Genomic DNA, 23,266 nt, shown 5'->3' on the forward strand with positions numbered 1-23,266 from the left:
CCCTCAGCGCTACCCACAACTAAAAGCAGCTTCACAAAACCCTCAAGCCTGGAATCCATAAGGACTCACAGAATTCTACGAAGCTATAAGATCTGCTCCAGTTACATGCATCAGCCTCGGGCGATAACAGGGTGTCTCTTGCAGACTATGTACCCCATGTGAAGGAAAACCATAAGCACATTACCTGGTCCAACGTGCTCCACTGAGGGGGCCGGAGATCCATCGGCGGCCCCCCCTCAGAAGATTGATTCCTCCCCCTCCCCACGGCCTGGTCCTGTGCTTGCTCGCCCTCCAGGAGCAGCCTGTGCCCCATAAGAGGAGTGATCATCTTGGAAGTTCCATATAGCTCCACCCTGGTGTAACTAAGGCTCAGCTCTGCTACTCCCCTCCACCCTCCCATGGTGACCAGTGATCCTGAAGCCTGCAATTATCTCCTGGGCGCCCCGGCCCACGACCTTACTCCCCCTCAGAGGCAGAGGACCCGGTGCAGTCTATTTGGGGTGGTCTCAGCCCCTCATCCTGTGAGGACTGCTGTTCGGCTCCCCCCCGATAGGGTTAACTCGCACAAATCCTCATTTGGACCCGCTATTGGGAGCCCGACAGCATAGGGAACGACGGTGAGTGAAGAATCAGACCCAGTTCTCGCTGCTGCTGGCCTCAGAGCTCTTGCCACTTCAGTGAGACCCAGGAAACCACATCCACCACCATGGTGGTCTCTCGCCCACTTGAGGCCTGACTTAGCGGGGAACCCGTCAACCTACCTTGCGACCTGCCCGAGAACTGGTCCCACATACGTAATCTCCATCTGAGAATCAAGACCACGCCCTGAGCGGGTCTTCCACCCATAGTCTGCCGTGCAGGATCAGTCGGCCCTCCCCCCGTTGATCCACACTACATCAAATATTAGTGCCCCCCTCCTCAACTTGTCCTCCCCGGCAGCTACAATGGAACCCTTGGACGGATACCTAAGACTATGGCCAAGCACCTGAAACCCGCCAAGAACAGAAACATTACCACCATGTTGCTTTCAGCTGACAAAGGGAAAACATCTGAGCCCCCAAAACTCACGCCTCAAAAATCCCCAGAGGATAAAGGACTGCCAGCGACTAAAGAGGACATTCAAGCCTTCATGTTAGACATTAAGGTGGAATTCAGGTCGTGCATGTCGGAGCTCACCACCAAAGTAGAGAGAACGGACCAAAGGGCCACGGACGTGGAGCAGAGGCTAAGTGGAGTAGAGGATTTGACCCAAGAACATGCCGCAACTCTTGTGGAAGCCCAACGCTCAATCCAAGGACTTCTCAGTAGAAGTGAAATCCTCCAATTCAAACAGGATGATCTCGAAAATAGGGACCGATGCAACAACCTGCAGATACGAGGGGTCCCCTCCTCGGTTTTGGATAAAAACCTGGCTGAATACATGGGTGACTTCTTCCAAACACTGCTGGCGCATCTAGATAAATCACAACTCATGCTGGACCACACCCACAGGCTGCACTCTCGGCGAAATGGGGAGTCAGACCCCTCCCCCCAAAACGTGATAACGAGAGTCCATTTCTATACCATCAAAGAAGCAATTTCGGCAATTGGACGGCCCCAGGACGGGCTGACATTCCAAGGATCCCCGCTCCAAATTTACCAAGATCTTTCCCCATTAACAATGCAAAAGAGAAGGGCCCTCTGCCCTCTTGCGCTCTTCCTTCGAGATCAACAGATTCGATATCAGTGGCTGTTCCCTACAGCTCTACAATTTTCCTATAAAGGAACTCTACGTAGGATCAGCCACCTCGAGTACGCTGCAGCGATCTTAAACCCCGACTCTCCTGGGGGAGTGAAGAACCCCTCTGCAGATCTTGCGGATGGCGAAGCGGATAATTCTCTCCCTAAACGGAGGCTGTATTCGTCCTGTTGGCCAGGGGGCGATCCGATGAAAAGAAATCGGCTCCCCAGGTTAATGTTTTAACCTCCCATTGGAGGTCCATGTTGGAATCCTTGCCCTCCCGTTGGAGGCTTCTGGTAAAACCCCAGCTGCTTGATGTCCTCATTCTGAACAAACCACCGGACAATGATTGAGCCCCGCTCTACCCAACACTAGCCCTGGGACCCACGAAACTCAGGACGCACTCCCTCCGCATCAGAAATTAAAATGTGTCATGCTAAATGTTAGAGGCCTGAATTCCCCTCCCAAAAGGAAATCCACGCTGCAGCGCTTACAAGATGGGGAATCCTCTGTGCTCTACCTACAGGAGACTCACTTAATCCCACCGGACTTTGCCCGGCTTCGCAGCAGATTTTTTTCCATTGCATTTCTTGGCCTCCAATGGCACTAAGAAAGGAGGTACTGCGATTCTTTTCGCAAGAGGGTTAAGATCACGAATCCTGGAGACCTTGCGCTGCCCAAAGGGCCGCTTCGTGGCTGTCAAATGCCTTACTTATGAACAACTCTACTCCCTCATATCAGTTTACGTCCCAAACGACAAACAAGAGGTGTTCTACAGGGACTTGGAAAAATCTCTCCTTCGTTTCATCGAGGGCCAAACTATCATCAGAGGAGACTTTAACAGGGTCTCTGACCCGCTCAAGGACAGATCGCATCACCTGACCCCCAGAGACTCTAGACTGGCGACAGGCCTTCTCTGCCTATTCCGAACTCTGGATGTAGTGGACACATGGAGAGTGATCTATCCCAATGAAAGGGACTACTCCCTTTATGCATACGTACACAGAACCCTCTCCCGGAACAATCTTCTGCTGGCCTCCCCTCAGATCCTTGCTTTCACTGACGACATCATTGGCCCCAGGGTACTCTCCGATCATGCTCTGGTTGCCCTGACGCTCCGGGCCCATGACCCGACCCTCCTCCCCGACGCCGATCGAACCTGTGTGACCCCATCTTAAACGATATGTCAGTAAGAGACTCTATAGTCAATCAAGAATTTCTTCAGGGAAAACCTGAACGAGGACACGTCCTCAGCTAACACCTGGAACGCCATGAAAGCTGTATTGAGAGGGGAACTGATCGCCCAGCAGCCTTTCACAAGCGCAGGCGGAAAACCCAAATAGTCCTGGAGAACGAGGTCCACAAGGCTGAGGCCGCCCACAAACGTACAGGCTGGTCCCCGAAATCCAATCAGGCCCAACATGCTGCTCTTAAACGGTTGGAGGCGCATTATGCGGAGGCTATGGCGCACCTATTGGTGAAAACCAAACAAGGGTACTATGCCAAAAGTAATAAGGCGAATAAACTGCTAGTGGACAAACTCGCCAAAGCAAAGAAACAAAACACTATCCTGGGCCTTCGTGACCCCCAGGGCATAGTCCACTTTGCAGAGCGGGACAAATTACATCTCGTGGTCGCCCACCTCTCGGAAATAATGTCAGTATCTCCAAGGAACCGAAAAGAGCAATAGGACTATCTTCAAGGCGCTGCTCTTCCTCGCCTCAAGGACTCTATGAGGGAGCGCCTTGAGACCCCTATCTGAGGTGAGGAAGTCGACGCAGCCATTAAGAGCCTCAAATCCAGCACCCCGGGTCCAGATTTGTATACGACTCGGTTTTATAAAATCTTCCACCCCAACTGATAGCTCCTTTGACAACTCTTTTCAATTCCTTTGCTAATTCGGGATCCACCAACCCCTCCATGCAGGAATCAATCACAGTCCTCATTCTTAAGCTGGGGAAAGACCCCAGGGATAATAGCTTGTACCGGCACATCTCACTATTAAACCTTGACGCCAACATATATTCCAAGATTTTGGCAAATCGCTTGGCAATCGTCCTTCCCGACATTATTGACCCAGATCAGACAGGATTCATCCTGCAGAGGTCGACCGGGGACAACATCCGCAGAGCCTTGAACCTAATAGACGTCGCAAACCAGGATTTGCGTCAGCTAGCTTTACTGGCCCTGGATGCAACCAAAGCATTTGATAAAATGGACTGGGCATTCCTGTGGCTCACCCTTGCATCCTTCCACTTCGGCCCAACCTTCCAAAAGCTCGTCTTAGCTAATTATCAGTCCCCAAAGACCCTTCTTAGAGTTATTGGCTTTCTATCTGACCAGATCCCTATGAACTGTGGAACCAGGCAGGAATGTCCTTTATCTCCCTTCCTGCCCATGGAACCCTTCGCCCAACAAATCCACCTAAACTCACGAATAAAAGGCCTCCAAGTGGGCCCCTCCCAACACAAGATCGCACTTTATGCCGATGATGTGCTATTATCCATCACAGATTTCTCTGCTTCACTGAAGCCGGCCCTCGCTGAGATTCAGAGGTTTGGGAGGGTAGCGGGCTTCACCATTAACTTCGCGAAATCAGTATCCCTGGGAATTGGGCTGAGACCAGGGGAATGGGAATCACTAGAAATGATATGCCCGATACAATGGAGCGAAAAGGCTATTCCCTATCTCGCGGTCCAGATCCCTGCTCGTCCGGGAGACGTCTACCAGGCAAACTTTCCCCCGCTTTTCAGAGAGCTGGAAAAGGATCTTAACTGTTGGCTCTCGCACGAGGTTTCACTACTTTGCCGTATCACTGCCTGCAAAATGAATCTCCTTCCACGATTTCTCTATGTCTGCTCATCTTTGCCCATCACAATCCCTCTGCCCCCACTGCAGCGCCTGCAGAGGCAAATGTTCAGGTTTATTTGGAGGGGTAGGAAACCGCATATCCCCCAGAGGACCGTGATGGCCATTTCCAGACTAGGTGGATTGGGGGTCCCGACCTCCGGAAGTACCAGATCGCAGCACAGCTGAACCATGTCCAGGCTTGGGTCATTACCGCGGGGCGCCCAAAATGGGTGGAGATAGAACAGACCCGTCTGCCCCTCCCCCCCTGCGTTTTCTCCCATATATTACCCCCCCCCCCCCACCCTCACCAGACCTGGCCGAGAACTCTGTCCCCACCAAACATACCGTGAAAATCTGGGACTGGGTCCTGAAACTTAAGGGCACCCTGAGAGGTCTAGGCCCCTCTTCCCCTATTTTCAATAACCCAGCCTTCTCACCGGGATCCTGCCCCCTGAATTTCCGGAACTGGGTTGAGGGAGGTCTTGATCCCTGGCTCAACTCTTTGAGGAAGGCCACCCGCGCTCCTTTGAGCAATGCAAAGTAGCCTTCCAATTACCTACTCGCAAATCCGACACTGTTGCTCCAATCCGTTGATCCGATCGGCAGCACTACGCGCCCTCAGTCCCCTTGAGCTCACCATGAAAGACTTTACCATCTCGAGGGAAAATCTCTACAAGTTACTGCATGAAAACCCTCTCACCGCTAGGGCCCCCTATATGTCACAATGGGAAGCGGACTTGGGGCACCCCATAGAGGACCAGTCCTGGGTAGACATTGGTCGAGGACGCACGCTTCCTCCCTTTGCATCACCAACTGAGAATGCGTCCACAAGTTACTTTAACAATGATAGTACTCCCTGCATCGCTTGCACCACTTTCACCAGGCCCTGGACCCCTATATGTTGGCACCGTTGTGGACTTCTAGGTTCCTACTATCACATGTGGTGGACATTGCCGACGATGAGGGAGTTCTGGTGCCAATGTATTACCACAATAAAAGATATCACCCAAGTGGTGATCCCGCTGGAACCTGAACCTGTTCTCCTGGGAACCCCAATTCCGGGCACCTATCCGAGAGCAGGCAAAAGGGCTGCCCTCATAACACAACTCTTGCTGGCCGCAAAGATCACAGTGGCGCGCACTTCAAAATCTGCAGAAGGCCCCCTGATGATCCTTTGGTGGCTAAAACTCTGGGGCATTCTAATAGCGGAGAAAATCACTGCAGCCAAGGCTGGCCTCCTTCACCGCTTCTTGAACACTTGGGCGCCCTTCCTAGACCATGACTAGAATTTCCCGGCGCCAACCTACCAACCGCGGCTGATCGCAAGGGCCCTATATTCGAACAGCGAACAGCTAGTCCCTATCAATGCCCAACTGTATTATGAAGCCTGATCGTGGAAGGGGGGAAAGAGGGGCTCGGGAAATGCTTGTGTTTTGTATTGACGGTTATGTTTTGTCTATAGTGGCTGATCATGCGGTCATCTGTGTGCTGGTTTAAAATAAACACCTTTAAAAAATAAAAAAAATACATGAGAGAGTGGGGGAAAAAAAGGGTCTCACTCTCTCCAGGTAAAAAATGGAAGTCCTAGAGTCCAGCGAAAGAGCTGGGGGTCTCCAAGTTAGAGAGGAATCAGCACATTTCTGAGAATTCTCCCTAACAGTTTAGTATTAGTGTTGGGCGGCATGATTGCCGGCAGGCGGCTTCCAGATAATGGTGACCAGAAACGTCTGCAGTGCCACCCACCAGTCTCCAAACCAAGTGCTCTGGGAAGAGCCACTCACCTAAGTCTGGCACTTAGTTCTTTAGTTGATCTTTGACGACCTGACACTCTAAGGTCTTCGGTCCGCGGACTGCTGCCCACAGAAACACAGCAACACACTGCATGCATACTCTGCGAGGTGCTGGGGTTTTTAGTTTACTCCGTAGAAATGGTGAAAAGACTGCTGCTGAGTCGATACTCCTTATACAGCAACACGTTCCGTGCACAAAGTGTTATTATTTAAATTTATATATATTCCTGAATCTTATTTTATATAAAGAATCTATGTTATCACCCAACAGTGTGTGGACATTGCTTTGTGGGGACTTTGGGGATTCACTGTACTTAAAAACAGACTGCATCAACTCCTGAAAGCTTCAGCCTGGCTTCTTGTCCATTGATACCAAATTGAGAGCCCTGGCTGGGGTGTTCTGTGCCTTATAGAGGGCAGAGGTACAGATACCCCCCTCCAGTCCTTACAGATCCCAACAGTGATTCTGACATAATTAGCTTTATGCATAAATATAACATTTCATAACATACTCAATAGACAATCAGAAAAAATTGACCAGGTCACCGACAAATTTTTTTTATTTGGTTGGGGAAAATGAGTTAGGAGTTATTGAATGAGTCTACAGCCACATTTTTTTAAATAATCTCTGGCAGGAAAAAGAGTTTAATGATGTTGGTGGCACAGAGAGTGTAAGGGTGTACGTAGAGTCAGGAGTGGAGTGGGTCAGATTGCCCAACGTAACTTATACTCTAAGGTCATTTATCTTCAAACCAATTATCCAGTAGATCATCAATATACCTTCTATAGGAAGAAAATAGGGTGTTGTCTAGGTCATTTTTTAAAAGTGTGCCTCTGCCATAAACACTACCAACATCCAGCATCCTAAAATACACAGTGCCCTTCACTGTTGACAAGAAATGAAATGCAGTTGTATGCTCTGTATATTTATTTTATACCAAACAGCTTAATTACTACTATAGGAGGGGAAGAAATTAAATATATTTGTACAGACTCCAGGATAGGCGAAAAACATTACTATTTTCCATAGCACATAACAGGTGAAAATGTGTTAATTGCACCTCAAAGGAGTAGACAATGCAAAATGGGTAACGAGCAGTGAAAGAGAAAATACCCGGAGAAGATGTTAGTTGCTAGCATTCACAATGAAAGGTTGTGTGTCTGAAAGAAGAACATATTTTTGGGGACAGATGTGAAGGCTCTATGACGCCTGGGGCAAAAAAAGACAAAGACCAGAATACATTTCCAGAGAAAGTTAGAAAGGTTCAGTGAAAGACACAATGTTTTGAGAAAGGGCATTTTGCGATCTTTGACACACTAAAACACATACCCGTTAGGCATACGTACAACCTAATAAAACATAGATATGCATGGGAGAACAGAATGTCCCCTTAGCTATACACTACTGATTTAGGAAATGGAAAGAAGCATCAAAACGGCCTACTTCGAAAGATCTTTTGAAAACAATCAAGCACTTGCCCTTTACGGCGATTCCGATCATTTGAAAGACCCACCACATAGGATAACAAATATCATAGACTTTAACTCAACATACCATAGTAAGGTTCAAACAGCTCGCTGGATGCAGAGTAGAAATCCTCCAGTTTGAAATCATTTGGTCCCTTCAAGGTCATACCAAACCCCTTTGAATGCCATTTCTTTCTCCACAGCACATATTCAGAAAACCCACCAGGCCCAGCACAGACATCAGCAAAATATAGCAGTTCTGCATCATGATCCTTCAGCAATGACTTCTAAAGCAGAATATACAAAAGGGAAAAAATAGCAAGAGGTTATCATCCACATAAGGGGACGCCTCGGATAAGAAAGGTAAAGGCAAACATATTGTTGCAAACATACAACACACAATTTCATGGACAAATTAAACTTAAAACCACCCACCTGATTAGAGATGGAAAAAGGATAGCAGAAATGAGTGTCATGAAAGGTAATATAGAAGCTGTTCAATGTACTGGCTACTGTACGAGTTTCCCATAGACTCAGTTCCTCTATACTTGTGGGGAGTTTATTTTACGTGAATACGAAGGGATACACAACATCGTCATGCTGCCCCCACCAGACCTTTTCCATCTGTCCTTGCCTGATCTAAACAGGTATCTAGGATTAGCAGGGAAGAAGGAATGGGAGGGAGGCAACAAGGAGGAAAGGGAACTATGAACTACAAGAACAGTTGCCACTGCAGTAACTTTTACATACTCCTACATCTCACCACTTTCCTCAATACTTTTCAAACATTCCCAGAAAGAACAGTAACTGAGGTAGATTTGCCTATCATATGCTAGTCGGGGAGCGGGAGGACACCTCCAGAGCCCCCGCTCCTCATGTTCGTTATTTTTGTATTCAAACAAAACGATAACACCCAATTCGATCAAAACGGCCATACGATCCGTTTTTTCTGATCAAATTGGATGTTACCGCTTTAAATTTCCCCCACCCTACATGCGCTGGTAGGCACCTTGGAAGAGATGGCTTCTGAGGTCACTATGGTGACTATGGCCCCAGCAGGAATTACTGAAACAAAGTGCATGCACAAATGACTAGAAAAGTGAAATTAGCAGACCAGAACATTTCTCAAGGCTTCAGAGCAAAGGGAGACTGGGGAAATCTGGGGGTAGAGGGAGAATCAACAGCTCACCTGGAGTCCATAAATTAGGAAATCTGCGGAGCTCCCAAAGTTCTCTCAATGCAGACAAGAATGTCATGAGCATATGTTCCTCAAACATATAGCTGGGGGACAATTCATAGCTGGGGTAGAAAACTCACCCAGACACGTACACAGTATATGAGAGAGAGGAGATAAAGTTCTCCACGAAATTGCCAGGCAGATTGCCGGTTGAGGAAGCAGCCATGACACTTGCAACATTATGTGCACAAAAACATAACTAGTAGAAACTCGCCTCACATGGAGTTAAGTAGCGTTTAAAGTAAGGGGGGAGGGTTAGGTCTCGCAGAACTCAAGAATTTTGCGTACAATGAAGTACCGCACAGATACAGAACTTTCTGAAGTACTGCAGAACTTTCTGTATCTGTGCGGTACTTCATTGTACGCATTAGAGAGCCACAGCCTTATCCATCGTGAACCTTGTTTCACGCGGAAGGAGTTCTGTTCCTCTCCTTCCTAACATCAGCATATGCCGCACAGTGTGCTCGCACGGTTAAATTTTAAGAATTGTTTTCCACGATGCCTTTTGCTTTTTATTAGCATCTGATTGTCAGCATGAATTATAGTAAGAACATTCAGATTAATAGCTTTTTATGTCTATTTTGTGAATAAAAAATTATTTTTGAAAATATGCCTGTTCCCGTGTTGTTTTGACCTTGCCCACCTTTCAACCAACCATTAGAAGTCTTGTCATATGCTATGAATTAAAAATTCTTGTTGAGTTCCGCGAGACCTAACCGCCTTTACTTTATTGTTCGAGCATCTTCCCCAATGTCCGCGATGAAGGGGATACCCATCTCTTTTGCACAGTTAAGTAGTGTTTACACACAAGGGGAGGAAATGGCCACATGGGGGAGCCAATACAAGCCTTTATTTCCCCAATCAGCCTGTTACTAACAGTAGAAACGTCATCAAATCTCCACTAGTGAAAGGAGTGGGGAAGAGTATAATGTTCTTTGGAGCTGGTGTTACTGAGAGAAAGAGCTGGGGAAAGGTAGTTGTATGAAGAAGAAGAGAACAAGGGGAAGAGACAGGGAGAGGTTGGGTGGAAGGGAGAGCAAGAGGAGCAGCAGGTGGTGTTGGAAGAGTACAGCTGGAAGCAGAATGAGGTGGAGGAGCAAGGACAGACGAGCCACCTGAAAGTATCAGGGATCAGCAAGTATACAAGTGCAGGAGAAGGCAAGAAACCTGTTGAGGATCTTCAGACAGCAGCAGGCAAGGACCAGTAAGTACCAGGAAGAATGCGGAATCAAATCAGAGGTGCTATATCCCCATTATTGTCAATATCAGGAAAGAATGCGGTTCAGATTAGTATGGCAGGCCATTAGCACCGCCCAGAGACTCTATTGTTAGCAACCAGGTATGGAGGGGAGGAGTCACACCTACAGTAACACAAAGGGGTGAGGTGATCTACTGGAGTTGCCCCAAGGAGACAGTACATCCAAGGAAAACATTTAGGGCACCAAGGGGATCTTTGAACCTGCGCATTCCAGACCCTTGAGAGCCTCAGGGATCCAATGACCTCTAGATACCATCTACCACTCCAGGATGTGACGTGGACAAAAAAAGACTTCTGACTACAACCAGGAACATGGAGGATCAGACCACTCCATGACAAAACAAGTGTGCAGGATTACTAACTCTTAGAATTGAGTGGCTTTGTGGACACTGTTGTGACATTGAAGAACCTTGCTTCTAAAACTAGGTCTGGACTTTTCTTCTATGTAAGGTCTTTGGTCCATCTGCAGCAGAGATGTTAAGGAAGTTTTGTACAACCCCCTGTTGAGGGCTGTACAATCACTAATCCTAGAGTGAAGAAAACAGCCAGCCAAAAAGAAAGCCACAACTCCCAAAGTTAACTCAGGTAGGTGTGGCAGGCTGACACAAAGGTACAATTAGTCCACACACTTATCCATAGAAAAAACACCAGTGATAAACTGAAAAATATATGTTTATTATGATACGCGATAAAACTATCATTGAGATTCAATCTGCTCCTCACTTTGCACGTACTTGGTGCTAGAAATGAATTGTGCCCAGAGGAAAGCACTTGTAGGTTTTGTAAGCAACCTAGCCAAAAGGCAATCTTTGAACATCTGATGAAATTTAAAAACGTTATTCTGTTGAGGTGGAAGTACTTTTCTAGATTTGTATATGAGCAACAATGTATTGTTTCCAAAAATTTCTGGTAGTGACTACTGTCTGGTGATCAGATATCATTGGTCATAGCGGCTATAAGGTTTATCTCGGAAATATTTCCAGATGAATAAAAATTTAAATCAGGATGTTTTATCTAATATGTATATAGGACATTTAAGATTACATTTCCTACAATGTAATGCATGTAGGTTGTGTGGAAAGTGGTTTTGAATTAAGGATGAGGAATTTAATATTCTTATTTTTTATTGATCTAGTGATGTTTAATGTACAGACTTCTATTATTCTACCAGTATTTACATTTTAATGTTGTAATGTAATAAGTGTAAGGTTTGAATGTAAACCATCACACGTACATAATTGTGGGTCCACAATATAAAGATAGGTGCACACACTACATATATTGATATAGGGGTGGGAGGGAGGAGAAAAAAGGAACAGACATTCTATCATATAGTTGAACATACCAAGGGCCTGCACAAACAGTACAAAGTCCTAAACGATTCAACCCACACTGGCAAATCCACTATTTGGCAATAGGCACACAAAACAATAGCAAGAAAACAGCTCAGTTGGACCTTGGTGAACACAGCCAATAAAGAGACAATGCTGTTAATCCAGTCTGCGTGTGGCTCTCAAGTTTCCTACACGCTTAACATTGTGGCGGGCAGAAAACTGGTGAAAAGGAAAAGAAGCAAGGAGTAACAGCGAACCCCGGCAAGACAAGAAAAGAGGCCCAAGAGAAAGCAGTGCCGGAGCCCAGCAGGAGAGAGCTCTTACCAGAAGCCACGGGTCAGGGCTCGCACTGGTTGGGAGATCGAGGGATCCCTATGAGATCCATCCATTGCGCGTGCTCGTTCCCTGCGCATGCCGGCGCCATCAGAGCGAGAGTGAGTAATCTGCATTAGGCCTGTGGAGGCAGTTGGTCCTCTGCGTGAGGTCTCTGGGGGCTGGTTTTACCTGTGCGAGCCAGCCTTTGCAAGAGCTCTGTGAAGGATGCTTGTCCCCTGTGCGAGCCGGCGCCATCGGGGTTTCATAAGACGCAGCTGTTTTTCCTGCAGAGCGTGTCGGAGTCATCTCCGGCCTGATGAGAGGAAAGGACCTAAAGCCATTGAAAGGCACATGTTATCCTGAAGAGGAGCGTCAGTTTACCAAGTTAACCTGCACCGAGTGCACTACTCGGTAAGGCTCTGCTAATGTACGGTCTCTGAATCTCAGCGAACAGATAGTCAAACATAACGAGAAACAGTGTCCCCTGCTGTTAAGCGCCAGCAACGTTGGATTATGCAATAAATAACATTGAAAATCAGTATTTTCAAAGGAAGAGAAACACATTTATGAGCAAGTTAGTAAAGTGGGGAAAAAAAAGTTTGTCCATTAAAATAAACACAGCATTTGGCTCCAGAATGAACAGCAAGAGGGTGGATCTTCAATCAAAGAAATCTTTTTATATAAAGGGAGGGACAGACAAAGGAGGATACCCATTCACTGACACACCAGAAGAAGACAGTCATTCAGTGGCACACCATGGCTAATGTGCCTTGGCCAGTGTTTTTTCTGCCTACCCCTGGTGAACCTAGAGTGCGTTGGGCTGATTGGAGGGATGGTTTCTCCAAGTATGTATTGGCTGTGTTTGAGACCAACTAGGGAAGAGATATGGAAAGAACGAAACCCCACTTTGTCAAGAGCAATTGAAATTGCAAAAAGTATTGCGCAAACAGAACATTTTATCAAGGCTCTTCACCCCGACAAAGCGGCTGAAAGCAGCAAGTTGGAAGCAGAAGATGGCTCTGTGAACAAGTCGCCCAAGGCTTCTCAGAAGCAATTGACAGGAAATTTAAGGAGGGCTGAGAGAGTGGAGAGGAGAGGGAGAGACTTTTCAAGTGATACTTTGCCGCACAGCAAAAGAACACAGGACGCGATTGGGGTTCTCTGAGGGAGTTCAAAGCTCCCATGAGCAAGAGATCCTACAGGTGCGGCAGTGGGTCTCATTTGGCGTATGACGAGGTGTTCATGGCGGTCCACATCATCGGTCGACAATATGGTCGCAAACGTCACATGGCCCGCTGTTGCAAGAATTACAGACCTTCGAGGCAAGTTCAGGAAGTTAATGGGGACAATGATGAAGTTGACTATGGAAGTATGGGGAAGAAGATAATAAGCTTGGTGCAAGCAGTGTCAGGAAGAGTGAAAAGGAGGAAGCCGTATGCGATCATAACAATCAATGGCATACCAGTCTCAATGTTGATAGACAGCAGAGCCGATTACACACTCATAAATGTTCAAGTATGGAGGAAAATGTGCGACTGCTGCACACTGCGAGAGCCAAAGATAAGGGCCAATGCACATGGTGATGTTTCCATAGAGATACTTGGAGAGTTCAGTGGTGAACTGAAGTTTAAAGGGAGAAAAGCAGAAATACCAATCCACGTGGCAAGTAAAGGAGGAGAATTATTGTCGTGGAGTGATCAAGCGGAGTTGGAGATCCGACTGGATGCAAGGCATCCTGAGCAAGTGTTACCAGTGGAGGAGAGTAAGGTTGGGGACAAGAACAAGATCATCAGGAGTTGGGCAGAAGGTCTTCGATAAAAGATTAGGGTGTCTCAAGGGCTTTGTGCATCGTATTAGACTCAAGCGGGGAGCTCAACCCAAGGTAGCAAAGTTACGCATGGTACCGTTCGCTCTACGCAAGGATGTGGAGGAAGAGTTGATCAGGATGAAGATGATGAAGGACTGAAGGTGTTATAGAAAAGATTTAGACTTTGGAATGGATTAGTCCAATTGTTGTCATGAGAATGTCCAATAGTACTGTACGAATCTGCATAGCTCTGAGACGCTTAAATAGTATGGTGTTGGCAGAGAAGTTTCCACTCCCCAGGATTGATGACTTATTGACTGGCAGGATCGGCCTATCACAAGATTGAGCTGCATGAAAGTTCGATGGATTTGACAGCTTTTATTACACCTGTTGGCTTATTTAGGTGGCGCAGGATGCACTTTGGGCTTGTTTCTGTTACGCTCACCTGGTATCCACGGGGACGCCACCCAGCCAGTTGGTCGCTGATGCCCTTCTCAATGATTCCCTGGTGCGGTTCTCTGTGGAATTACGCCTGGAAATGAAGACTATGTTTAGGATTGGACGACCAAGGTAAGCTTTCCTCCACCTCCCTTGTGATTTCAGCCCCTCCGGGTTCTCTTCTCACCTGGTTATCGAAGTTGGTGGGCTCTCCGTCCTGCTTTCTGGGCAGGGGTGCGTTGTCTTTCGTGGCGTGTGCGGTCCAGTTACTTAACTGACAGCGGCCCAAGTAATGTCTTTCAGGTAGGTCTTATTCTTGCATGCCTTTTCTCCGTTCGATAATGTCTCTTTTTATTCTCCCTTAGGTGCATGGAGCGTCCGCTTGGCGAACTGGGTAGGCTAATTTTCACCGGTGAATGAAGGCGCCCAATAGCACTATGATGCGGTAAGTAGGCGCTTTCCGCAGCGCGGCAATGTCTTGTCTTCACTGACCTGTGTTTTCTCTTTCGTAGGTCGCGGTGTGCTCCCAGTGCGGGTGGAGTTCCAGAGCTTTACCGGTCAAAAAACAACGAGCCAGGTAAGTCTCTAAGCGATTCGTGGTTGAAATGTCTCTACTACCTTCTTTAATGAGGTCTTTCTTCCTTTCTCAGGTCCTTCGATCCGGGCGGCGAACCCTCCAAACAGAGCTGCCCAGGAGCTGCGAGCAGTGAAGGATGGAGATTGCAGGTAAGATTCTGCTGCTAACAATGTTCTTTGTTTTTTCTGCAGGTCCGGATCTTGCCAGGCTCGTGAGAAGCTGGACACAGTGAGCGTCACATTGCTAGTAGCAAAGTAACGCGAAGCGTGTTGTCTTGTTCGGGTGTGGTTTAAATAGCCTCTGCAAAGTAGTCCAGGCAGAGTAGTCCCTAGGCCACCACACCCAAAACACTACACCGCATAGCTTGGTTCTAGGAATTAAGCTATGTGGATGCCTCCATGTTGGCTGAAAGCCTAAATAAAGTAGTTCCTTAAGCAGATGTCTTTCCCAGTTTATGATGGCGCCAAAGGCGCCAGGACCGGCTCCAAGAGGGCCTGTGAAGCGGATGCCAGGCCTTATTTGCGATCCGAAGTCTGATTCCACCTGGCCAATGGGCTTGCCAGTGGGGATCAGGGCTGAGGGTCGTGACAGTTTCTGCGTCCAGTGTATTTCAAAATGTTATGTACAGATTATTGGGCAATGAGAAAGGAGTGTTGTTCTATCAAGATGATGTTTTGATTTGTGGGCAGAATGAGGAAGAGCATGATGGTCGAGTGAGGAGAGTGTTGGAGATTTTGGGTGAGACCGGTCTCACCATTGCCAAAGAAAAGTGTACCTTCAAGGCACGCAAGGTAGTGTATGCAAGGTAGTGTATTTGGGACATGAGATGTCGCCGGAGGGGGTGCAGCCAAAAAATTATGCAGTGGAGGCAATCAGGGCGATGGTGTGTCCAAAAAGAAAGGCTGTTTCCTCATTCCTGGGCCTTGTGGAGTTGTATAGCAAATTTATTGAGAAGTTGTCGGACAGGAAACAGAACATGAGGAGGCTTACCAGAAAAGGGGTGGTTTTTGAGTGGAATGGAGCGTGTGCTTAAGAGTTTGAGGATGTTAAGCGAGCAATCATGGATGCTACTGTATTATTCGGTTTTGTGAAGGGTAGGAGGTCCCTAGTCTATGCGGATGCCAGCAACTATGGTCTTGGCGCGGTACTCATGCAAGAGTGGCACACTGTTGCATTTCAGTTAAGAACATAAGAGGTAAGGTACTCAGCAGTGGAAAAGGAGGCTTTGGCGTGTGTAAGGGCGGTAGAAAAAATCAAAATGTACCTGTGGGGTCGTGCGTTCATACAAATGGACCACAAACCTCTTATTGGCATATTTTCGAAAGGAGGATTGGAAGGGGTGTGAAAGAGAATAATGAAGTGGGTGAATGGTCTGCAGGGGCCACAACTTTGCATGGAGCATGTTCAAGGGAAGAACAATGTGGTTGCGGATGCACTCTCGGGGTCAGTGGTAGAGGGGCAAGGTGTTGGTGAGGAAGTCAAACATGACAAAGAAAGTGTCGGTGAGATTTATCATGTGTATAAAAAAGTTGCCGTGAGATGTGGCAGGTGCTGAGGATTTGGTGTACCAATCGGTGATGGAGGTGGCGAGTACAAATTCCACAGGGGTTGGTGATGAGGGCCAGAGAGAACAGGAGAGTACAAAATGAGCTTTGTATTAGTGATAAATATTGTCATGGCCACTGGCCCGGAAACACAGACCCCGCACCATCAGGGGATGAGGACAAGGGGTGACAATTTTTAATTGTCCCTTTGGGACAATACAGCATAGGAAGCCCAGCTGGACTCAGTCCTGGCGCCTTTGGCGCCAGGCTCATGAACACATAAAACTGACACGCTTTATTTTGTGCAAAGTACTTTATTTTCCCTGCAAGAACCTCCATGTGCCTTTATTTGGGTGTGGCCAGTGGGGGAAGCTGGATTACTCCTTTAGGAGTGGCAGGGTGGGGCCGGTGAACCAAGGTTAATGGGCGGGGCCAGAGCTAGACTATATAAGCCCGCCAGGCCTTCGCGCAAGCGCTTCGCGTTATTCTGCACTGATGGCAGCGTAACGTTCACCGCCGCCTGAACACATCTTACCTTCTGTCCAGCTACCAGCCTCAGCATCCTTCCTTTGTTTCCAGCCACCAGCCTCAGCATCTAACCTTTGTTTCCAGCTACCAGCCTCAGCATCTTACCTTTGTTTCCAGCTAACCGCCTCAGCACTTACCTCGGAACCTGCTTTCATCGGCATGCATCATCGTTGACTCTGACATTCTTCATCCATCTCCAGACCTTCGAAAGCAGCGCTCCAACTCCTATGTCGTGGCACGGCGGGCAATTCATCTGAAGACAGTGCCTGCAAGAGAAAGAGACAAAGACAAGGTTAGAGTTCGCTAAGACAGAACGTTTAAGGTTGTGCTTTTGACAAATCTTCACGATCACCTTAAACCAACACTCACCTTCTGTCGAAGCATCGTGGACTCTCCAAGTTGGCCATTAGACACACCATCAGGAGGGGTTAAGCCACAGCTGGTCTGGGCTGCCACGTACAATGGGCCAGTGAAGGAACTCGGTCCATCAAGAAGTGCCCCTGTAGTGAGAAGCAGGACAGAGAACCCATAATCATTAATCAACAGGTGAGACTATAGGGGTCGGCGCATGCTGACCACACTTTGGGAAAAAGGGTTCGAGGGGGACAGCGCAGAATTCTCAATATTCTCATATATCCACGCAGGAGCAGTGTCACCAATTGTCACAGCCCGCTGCATATGTGCAGGGGAAGAAGCCTGACAAGGGCGGTCCACTTCCAGGGAGGGCTACAACAGGGCCCAAACGTCCCAGACCAGGTGAGCGTAACAGAACGCAAAGCCTCTACGAATCTCTGCCTGGGTGTTATGGAAACCTTGGAAACAGACCAGTTGGCCCAATTATTGGGGGAATTACTGGCTGAAGTCCATGCCTCCAGACAGGAAACCAATGCTTTAAGGAGGGATACTATTGTAGCTCGAGAACGAACTGATGACTTGGCAAGACAAATGCTTCAGGCCCACGCGGGTCAGGTCCCACTACCTGGACTTGCCCAGCCTTACATGCCGCAGCCATCAACACCAGTTCAAGTGGTTCTTCCTGGTGCAGTGCCACTGGCCCCGCCCGAACGCTTTACTGGCGACCCTAATAAGTACGCTATATTCATGAACCAATGTCGACTTCATTTTTTGTGCCGGCCTGGGGCTTTTCTTAACGATCAAGCCAGAGTTGCATTTGTACTCTCATATTTAGGTAGCGCAGTGGACTGGTCGATACCGCTAGTAAACCAGGATCATCCGCTGCTTCGAGACTTTGGGGAATTTCAGCGGGAGATGGAGAAATTGTTTGCAAGGCATACTCAAGGACGAGCTTTAGACAATTATTGTCACTCAGACAGGGAAACCAAGACCTGTGACCAACATCGCAACTTTCAATCATCTCGTAGCACAGACAAATGGGCCAGAAGAAAAGAGGACTACGCTCTTTTATCGAGGGCTGCGTGGGGAGTTTAAGGCTGTTCTAGCCCAAGTGGTAAATCCCTATGAAGGATGTGCGGAATACATCAACTTGACTCTGCAGCTCGATCACAGATTGCAGAATCGAAAAATGGACCGTACAAGAGCTGAAGGGAGGTCGGTCTATATGCGACACCGGGACAATCAAGTCAAATCCCACAAACAAACTGAACCAATGCAGATTGGTGGATTACGGAGTCCAATCACCAAGGCAGAAAGGGAGAAAAGGAGGCATCAACAGCTCTGCTTATACTGCGGGAGAGCAGGACACTTCCTCCGTGAATGCACGGTGAAACAACCCAAGAAATTGGTTGGAGCAACGGACAAAGACGAAGAGGAAAAAGAACAAGATTCGGGAAACTCCAACACCCGGCAAGCGTAGGGGTGACCTTGTCGAGCGAAAAGAAGTAATCCGTACAGCCCTCACACCTAGTCATCCCGGTACTTTTGGTTAACCACAAACAACCGCCAAAGATACATGCCTTGGAGGCATACATTGATAACGGAGTCGTGGGAAATTATATTGATCAAGATCTGGCTGCACGAATAGGCCTTCCTCTCCGACAAAAGCTGAAATTGGAAAACGTCACAGCAGTGGATGGTTCTCAGTTATCGTCTGGGCCAGTGACACAGTATACCGAAAAAGTCATGCTTATGTGTCAGGACGGTCATCAAGAAGACCTTACCTTCGATCTCATCGGTGCTCCTCAGTTCCAGATGATAATAGGAATGCCTTGGCTGAAAACCCACAATCCTAGGATCGAGTGGCGAAAACAAGTTCTGACCTTTCCTCAACAGTGTGCTAACACCTGTTACAATATAAATGTGGGCAACCTAAAACCAAAGACTGAAACCAATCTGGGACTCACTTATTCCTTACCACCTGAATATCTGGATTACCAGGATGTTTTTCAGAAGGAGAAAGCAAACATCCTGCCTCCACACAGGCCTTACGATTGACGAATAGATCTGGTGCCCGGAGCCCAGATCCCCTGTAGTCGGATTTACGCCTTAACCAAGCAGGAAAACCAGCATCTAGAAAGGTACCCGGATCAGTATCTAGCTAACGGCTTTATCCGCCCGTCCAAGTCCCCTGCCGCCTCGCCTCTCTTTTTCGTACCTAAAAAAGAGGGCGACTTAAGAACTTGTATTGACTATAGAGCGCTTAACCAGATCACAGATATCCACTGTCACTTATCCCGGAGCTATTGGACCAGGTAAAGAATGCTCAATTTCACACAAAACTGGATCTACGAGGAGCCAATCATCTTGTAAGAGTTAAAAAGGGGGATGAGTGGAAGACGGCTTTCCGTACAAAGTATGGTCTTTTCGAATACCAGGTTATGCCCTTCGGTTTATGTAATGTCCCGTCGGCATTCCAATTTTTTTATGAACGATGTGCTCCGTGAATTGTTGGACGTTTGCACACTTGTCTACATTGATGACATTCTTATTTACTTAGCTTCAAAGGAAGACCATGTCGGCCATGTACGAGCAGTATTGGAAAAGCTTCGACAGCATCGGCTGTTTGCCAAGTTAGAAAAGGGTTTCTTCCACGTAACAGAAGTTGAATTTTTGGGCTTTATGCTCACACCACGAGGAGTACACATGGACACACATGCTCGGATTCGCCAATATTTATCGTCTATTTATTCCTAGGTTTTCACAGATAGTACATCCAATTACCTCCCTGCTGAGAAAAGAAATTCCTTTGGTCTCCAGAAGCAGAGAAAGCCTTCCAGGAGCTGAAGCTTGCTTTCACCACAGCACCAGTTCTTCGACAACCTCGACCGGACCTGCCATATGTGGTCGAAACAGATGCCTCCAACGTAGCCATGGGGGCGGTATTGTCACAAAGGGACCCCGAAACAGGAAAATTACATCCCATAGCATTCTGGTCCCGTAAGTTTTCTGCACCAGAGTTGAACTATACGATCACAGACAAAGAACTGCTAGCAATTAAGGCAGCCTTCAAAGCATGGAGATACTACCTTCTTGGCGCGAGACACACAGTCACTGTTGTCACGGATCGCTGCAATCTGCAATACATGAAGACCGCCAAAGCCCAATCATCACGCCAACTTCGTTGGGCTCTTTTCTTTGCGGAATATACGATTTTATCTTCACTTACAGACCCAGGGTACTCAATGGGAAAGCAGACGCTCTGTCACGCATGAGTTAGGGCAAAAAAGCTTTTACCACGTCTGAACCCATAGCCATCATTCCTGAGGAACGAAATCCAAAACAAGATTGCCACAACCACTTGTTTGGATGACTGGAAAACCGATCTCTCATCTCAGATGAATCAAGCAACACAAAAGGAATGGCTATCTAGAGGAGACCAATACACCATTGAAAATGATCTACCATACTTTCAAGATAGATTACACATTGAAAGGAAGCGCCCCCAAGACAGCACGATCCTCCCCGCAATGAGAGACAAAGGACTCTCCCGTAATGGGAATAAGGCCAAGACAGAGTGCGGGTGAGCGTAAGTGGGAGTTTATCAATCTGAATATGGCATGCAAAGAACTCTGCAACCTCCGAGAGCGCTCTGTCTGACAATAGCAAAGACAGGCGTATATCTAATACAAAAAACGTCATCAGAACCTACACACTATAGGGGGCACAAGTTCATTGGGATTGGGTGGCGACGACTAACTATAGGTGTTGCTGCAGCGTGGTTGGTCTTGGCAGGAGGACGTCACTGGTCAGCCTCGTAGGTTGGGCTGGGCCTGGCAGGCCGGCTTGAGTTCATCCGGGCGGTGTTGGTATGCTGGGGCAGCCTGTGACAAAGATGAATACCTTCCCTGACTTGTTTGCCCTAGGCCATGCACATTGCAGTTACTTGAGTAATGACAAGTTATTTTCTACAGTAAATCTTTCAGTAGGTTATCTTACTAATAAATGCAACACAGGAGGAATGCACCTTGTGAGGGGTCTGGTGGCCGTTCGTCAGGGCGTGATTTACCTGTGTCCTGTTGACCGGGATTATGGGTCGAGAGACTGGGCTCTGGGGCATGGGATGGGTGGTACATGTCTTTCTGTTTCGTTAGAAGTTGCTATGAATGGGCTGCTGTATCTTATCCCAGTGTTGGGGGTCGCGCTTGTCCGGAGCCATGAATCTTAAGATGGTCTGGGGGATTGTGAGGTTTACGAGAGGGTGCTGGTGGGTCTGTGGATTCAAACGGAGGTTTACTGCCACGTTGTAAATAACGCAGGTGCCGGGCTGTGGCCTTGGATGCTGTAACGGGGCCTACAAATCTTTGAAGCGGCTCCAGCTTGGTTGGGGGAGGTGGGGTAGCGCGGCACAGGCCTTAGCTCTCTTGTCTGGCAGGCTTCGTAGGGTGGGAGGGAGAATGGCCTTGCACATATTCACAAAGGTATTTTTCTCGTGTGTTGCCGACTTTTAGGTGCAGAACATTAATAACGTTTGACTCGTTTAAACTATTTGAACACACATATATTTCAACTTCATTAAACATTTCTTTGACACAGTCAGTCTGAGTACCTTATAATTGAAAAGCATTCTATTCACTACATTGTTTGATTATTTATATACATTTTGCATTGTGTGAGGTAGTACTAGGTTGTGGAACACAGATTGATGCTTGCCGCCGTGGGCGACTAAGAAAACATATAAGGGTTGAGATTTCTACACAAGACTAAAAATACTTGCATATCTATACTATAAGTTTCATTGCACAATTGTGTGCACCCTTCTCTGTGATATAGCAGCATTAGTTCAGTTATAGTGAAAGGTCGTGGGGTGTGGGTGTCATATAAGCGTACACTTCTACAAGTACTACACAGTTTGCAGGTTTTTTTTGTTTTAAGAGAAGTGGTTCTTTAACATTAATACTTGAATTCTTTCCTGCTTTCATCAGATGGCTATGCTACAGTTTTCCCCGTCGCCCTGGCCTTGCTGACCAGGTCACGCGGGGCGCAGTATTACATTGTGGACGGTGAAGTGTTACAGTGTTAGTATTTCGTGTTAGCTCATACCCAACTTTCTCATGGGAACGCGCTCACAGCGGATCTGCCATGGTGCTGCGGCGACAGGGATGCTTGAAAGCCCTCCAAAGGTGGGGGCCGCGCTACAATGCGCTGAGCTCACGCCATCTTTGCTAGACAAGATGGCTTCTAGGCCTACCTAAATTTTAGTACATGCGAACAATGGATACGTGTGGGCAATGTCATCAGCGTGCGACCCCTCCTCCACCTGGGCCCGGGTGGCACGAGGGGGCGCCCACAGAGCCATGGTCCTCACCTGGGGAGAAGATGCGGGCGAGGGGGGTCTCCAAGACCAGTCCTCCCCGTCAACATTCAGGACAAAAAACTGTAAGATCGAATAATAGCAAACTATCATGATTCACTAGTGGAAGGACATCCAGGGATTGCCAAGACTCCAGCTAAAATACAAAAGTGTTATTGGTGGCCAACTTGGAGAAAAGACATTGCCCAATTTATCGCGACATGTGGTATCTGCGCACAACATAAATCTCAAAAACAAAATCCAGCCGGTTTACTGCAGCCAGCTCCGTGGCATACGTTGTCAATGGACTTTATCACAGATATTCCTCCCTGCAATGGATATAACACCATCTTAGTTGTTGTAGTTTTGTACTCCAAAAGCACATTTTATCCCATTAAAAGGACTCCCCACTGCTTCTGACCTCGCCACTGTGTTTTTGGAACAGATTGTCAGATTACATGGGTTCCCATCAGTACTAATATCAGATCGAGGAACCCAGTTTGTCTCTGCACTCTGGAAGAGATGCTGCAAGAAATCGACCTCTGGTTGTCCACTAGTCACCATCCTCAAACCGATGGCCGAATCTAACATACCTACCAGACCTTGCAGCAATATCTAAGGTGTATGTTGCAACAAACTAAGGAATCCTGGAAAGACATACTTTGGTTGACCGAATATGCCTATAACAATTCCA

General features: G+C 47.5%; 1 protein-coding gene across 1 annotated transcript in view; it reads right to left on the reverse strand.

The window, feature by feature from the left end:
- The window catches only part of CMTR1 (cap methyltransferase 1), a 2,036,190-nt gene that overhangs the window by 1,449,088 nt on the left and 563,836 nt on the right, over nt 1-23,266 (reverse strand). The window contains exon 9 of the mRNA XM_069608763.1: nt 7,916-8,114. Coding sequence (XP_069464864.1) covers nt 7,916-8,114 — 199 coding nt within the window. The remainder of the gene's footprint in view (nt 1-7,915; nt 8,115-23,266) is intronic.

This window comes from Ambystoma mexicanum, chromosome 4q (assembly GCF_040938575.1).
Source record: "Ambystoma mexicanum isolate Mex_15411 chromosome 4q, UKY_AmexF1_1, whole genome shotgun sequence".
Taxonomy (NCBI): domain Eukaryota; kingdom Metazoa; phylum Chordata; class Amphibia; order Caudata; family Ambystomatidae; genus Ambystoma; species Ambystoma mexicanum.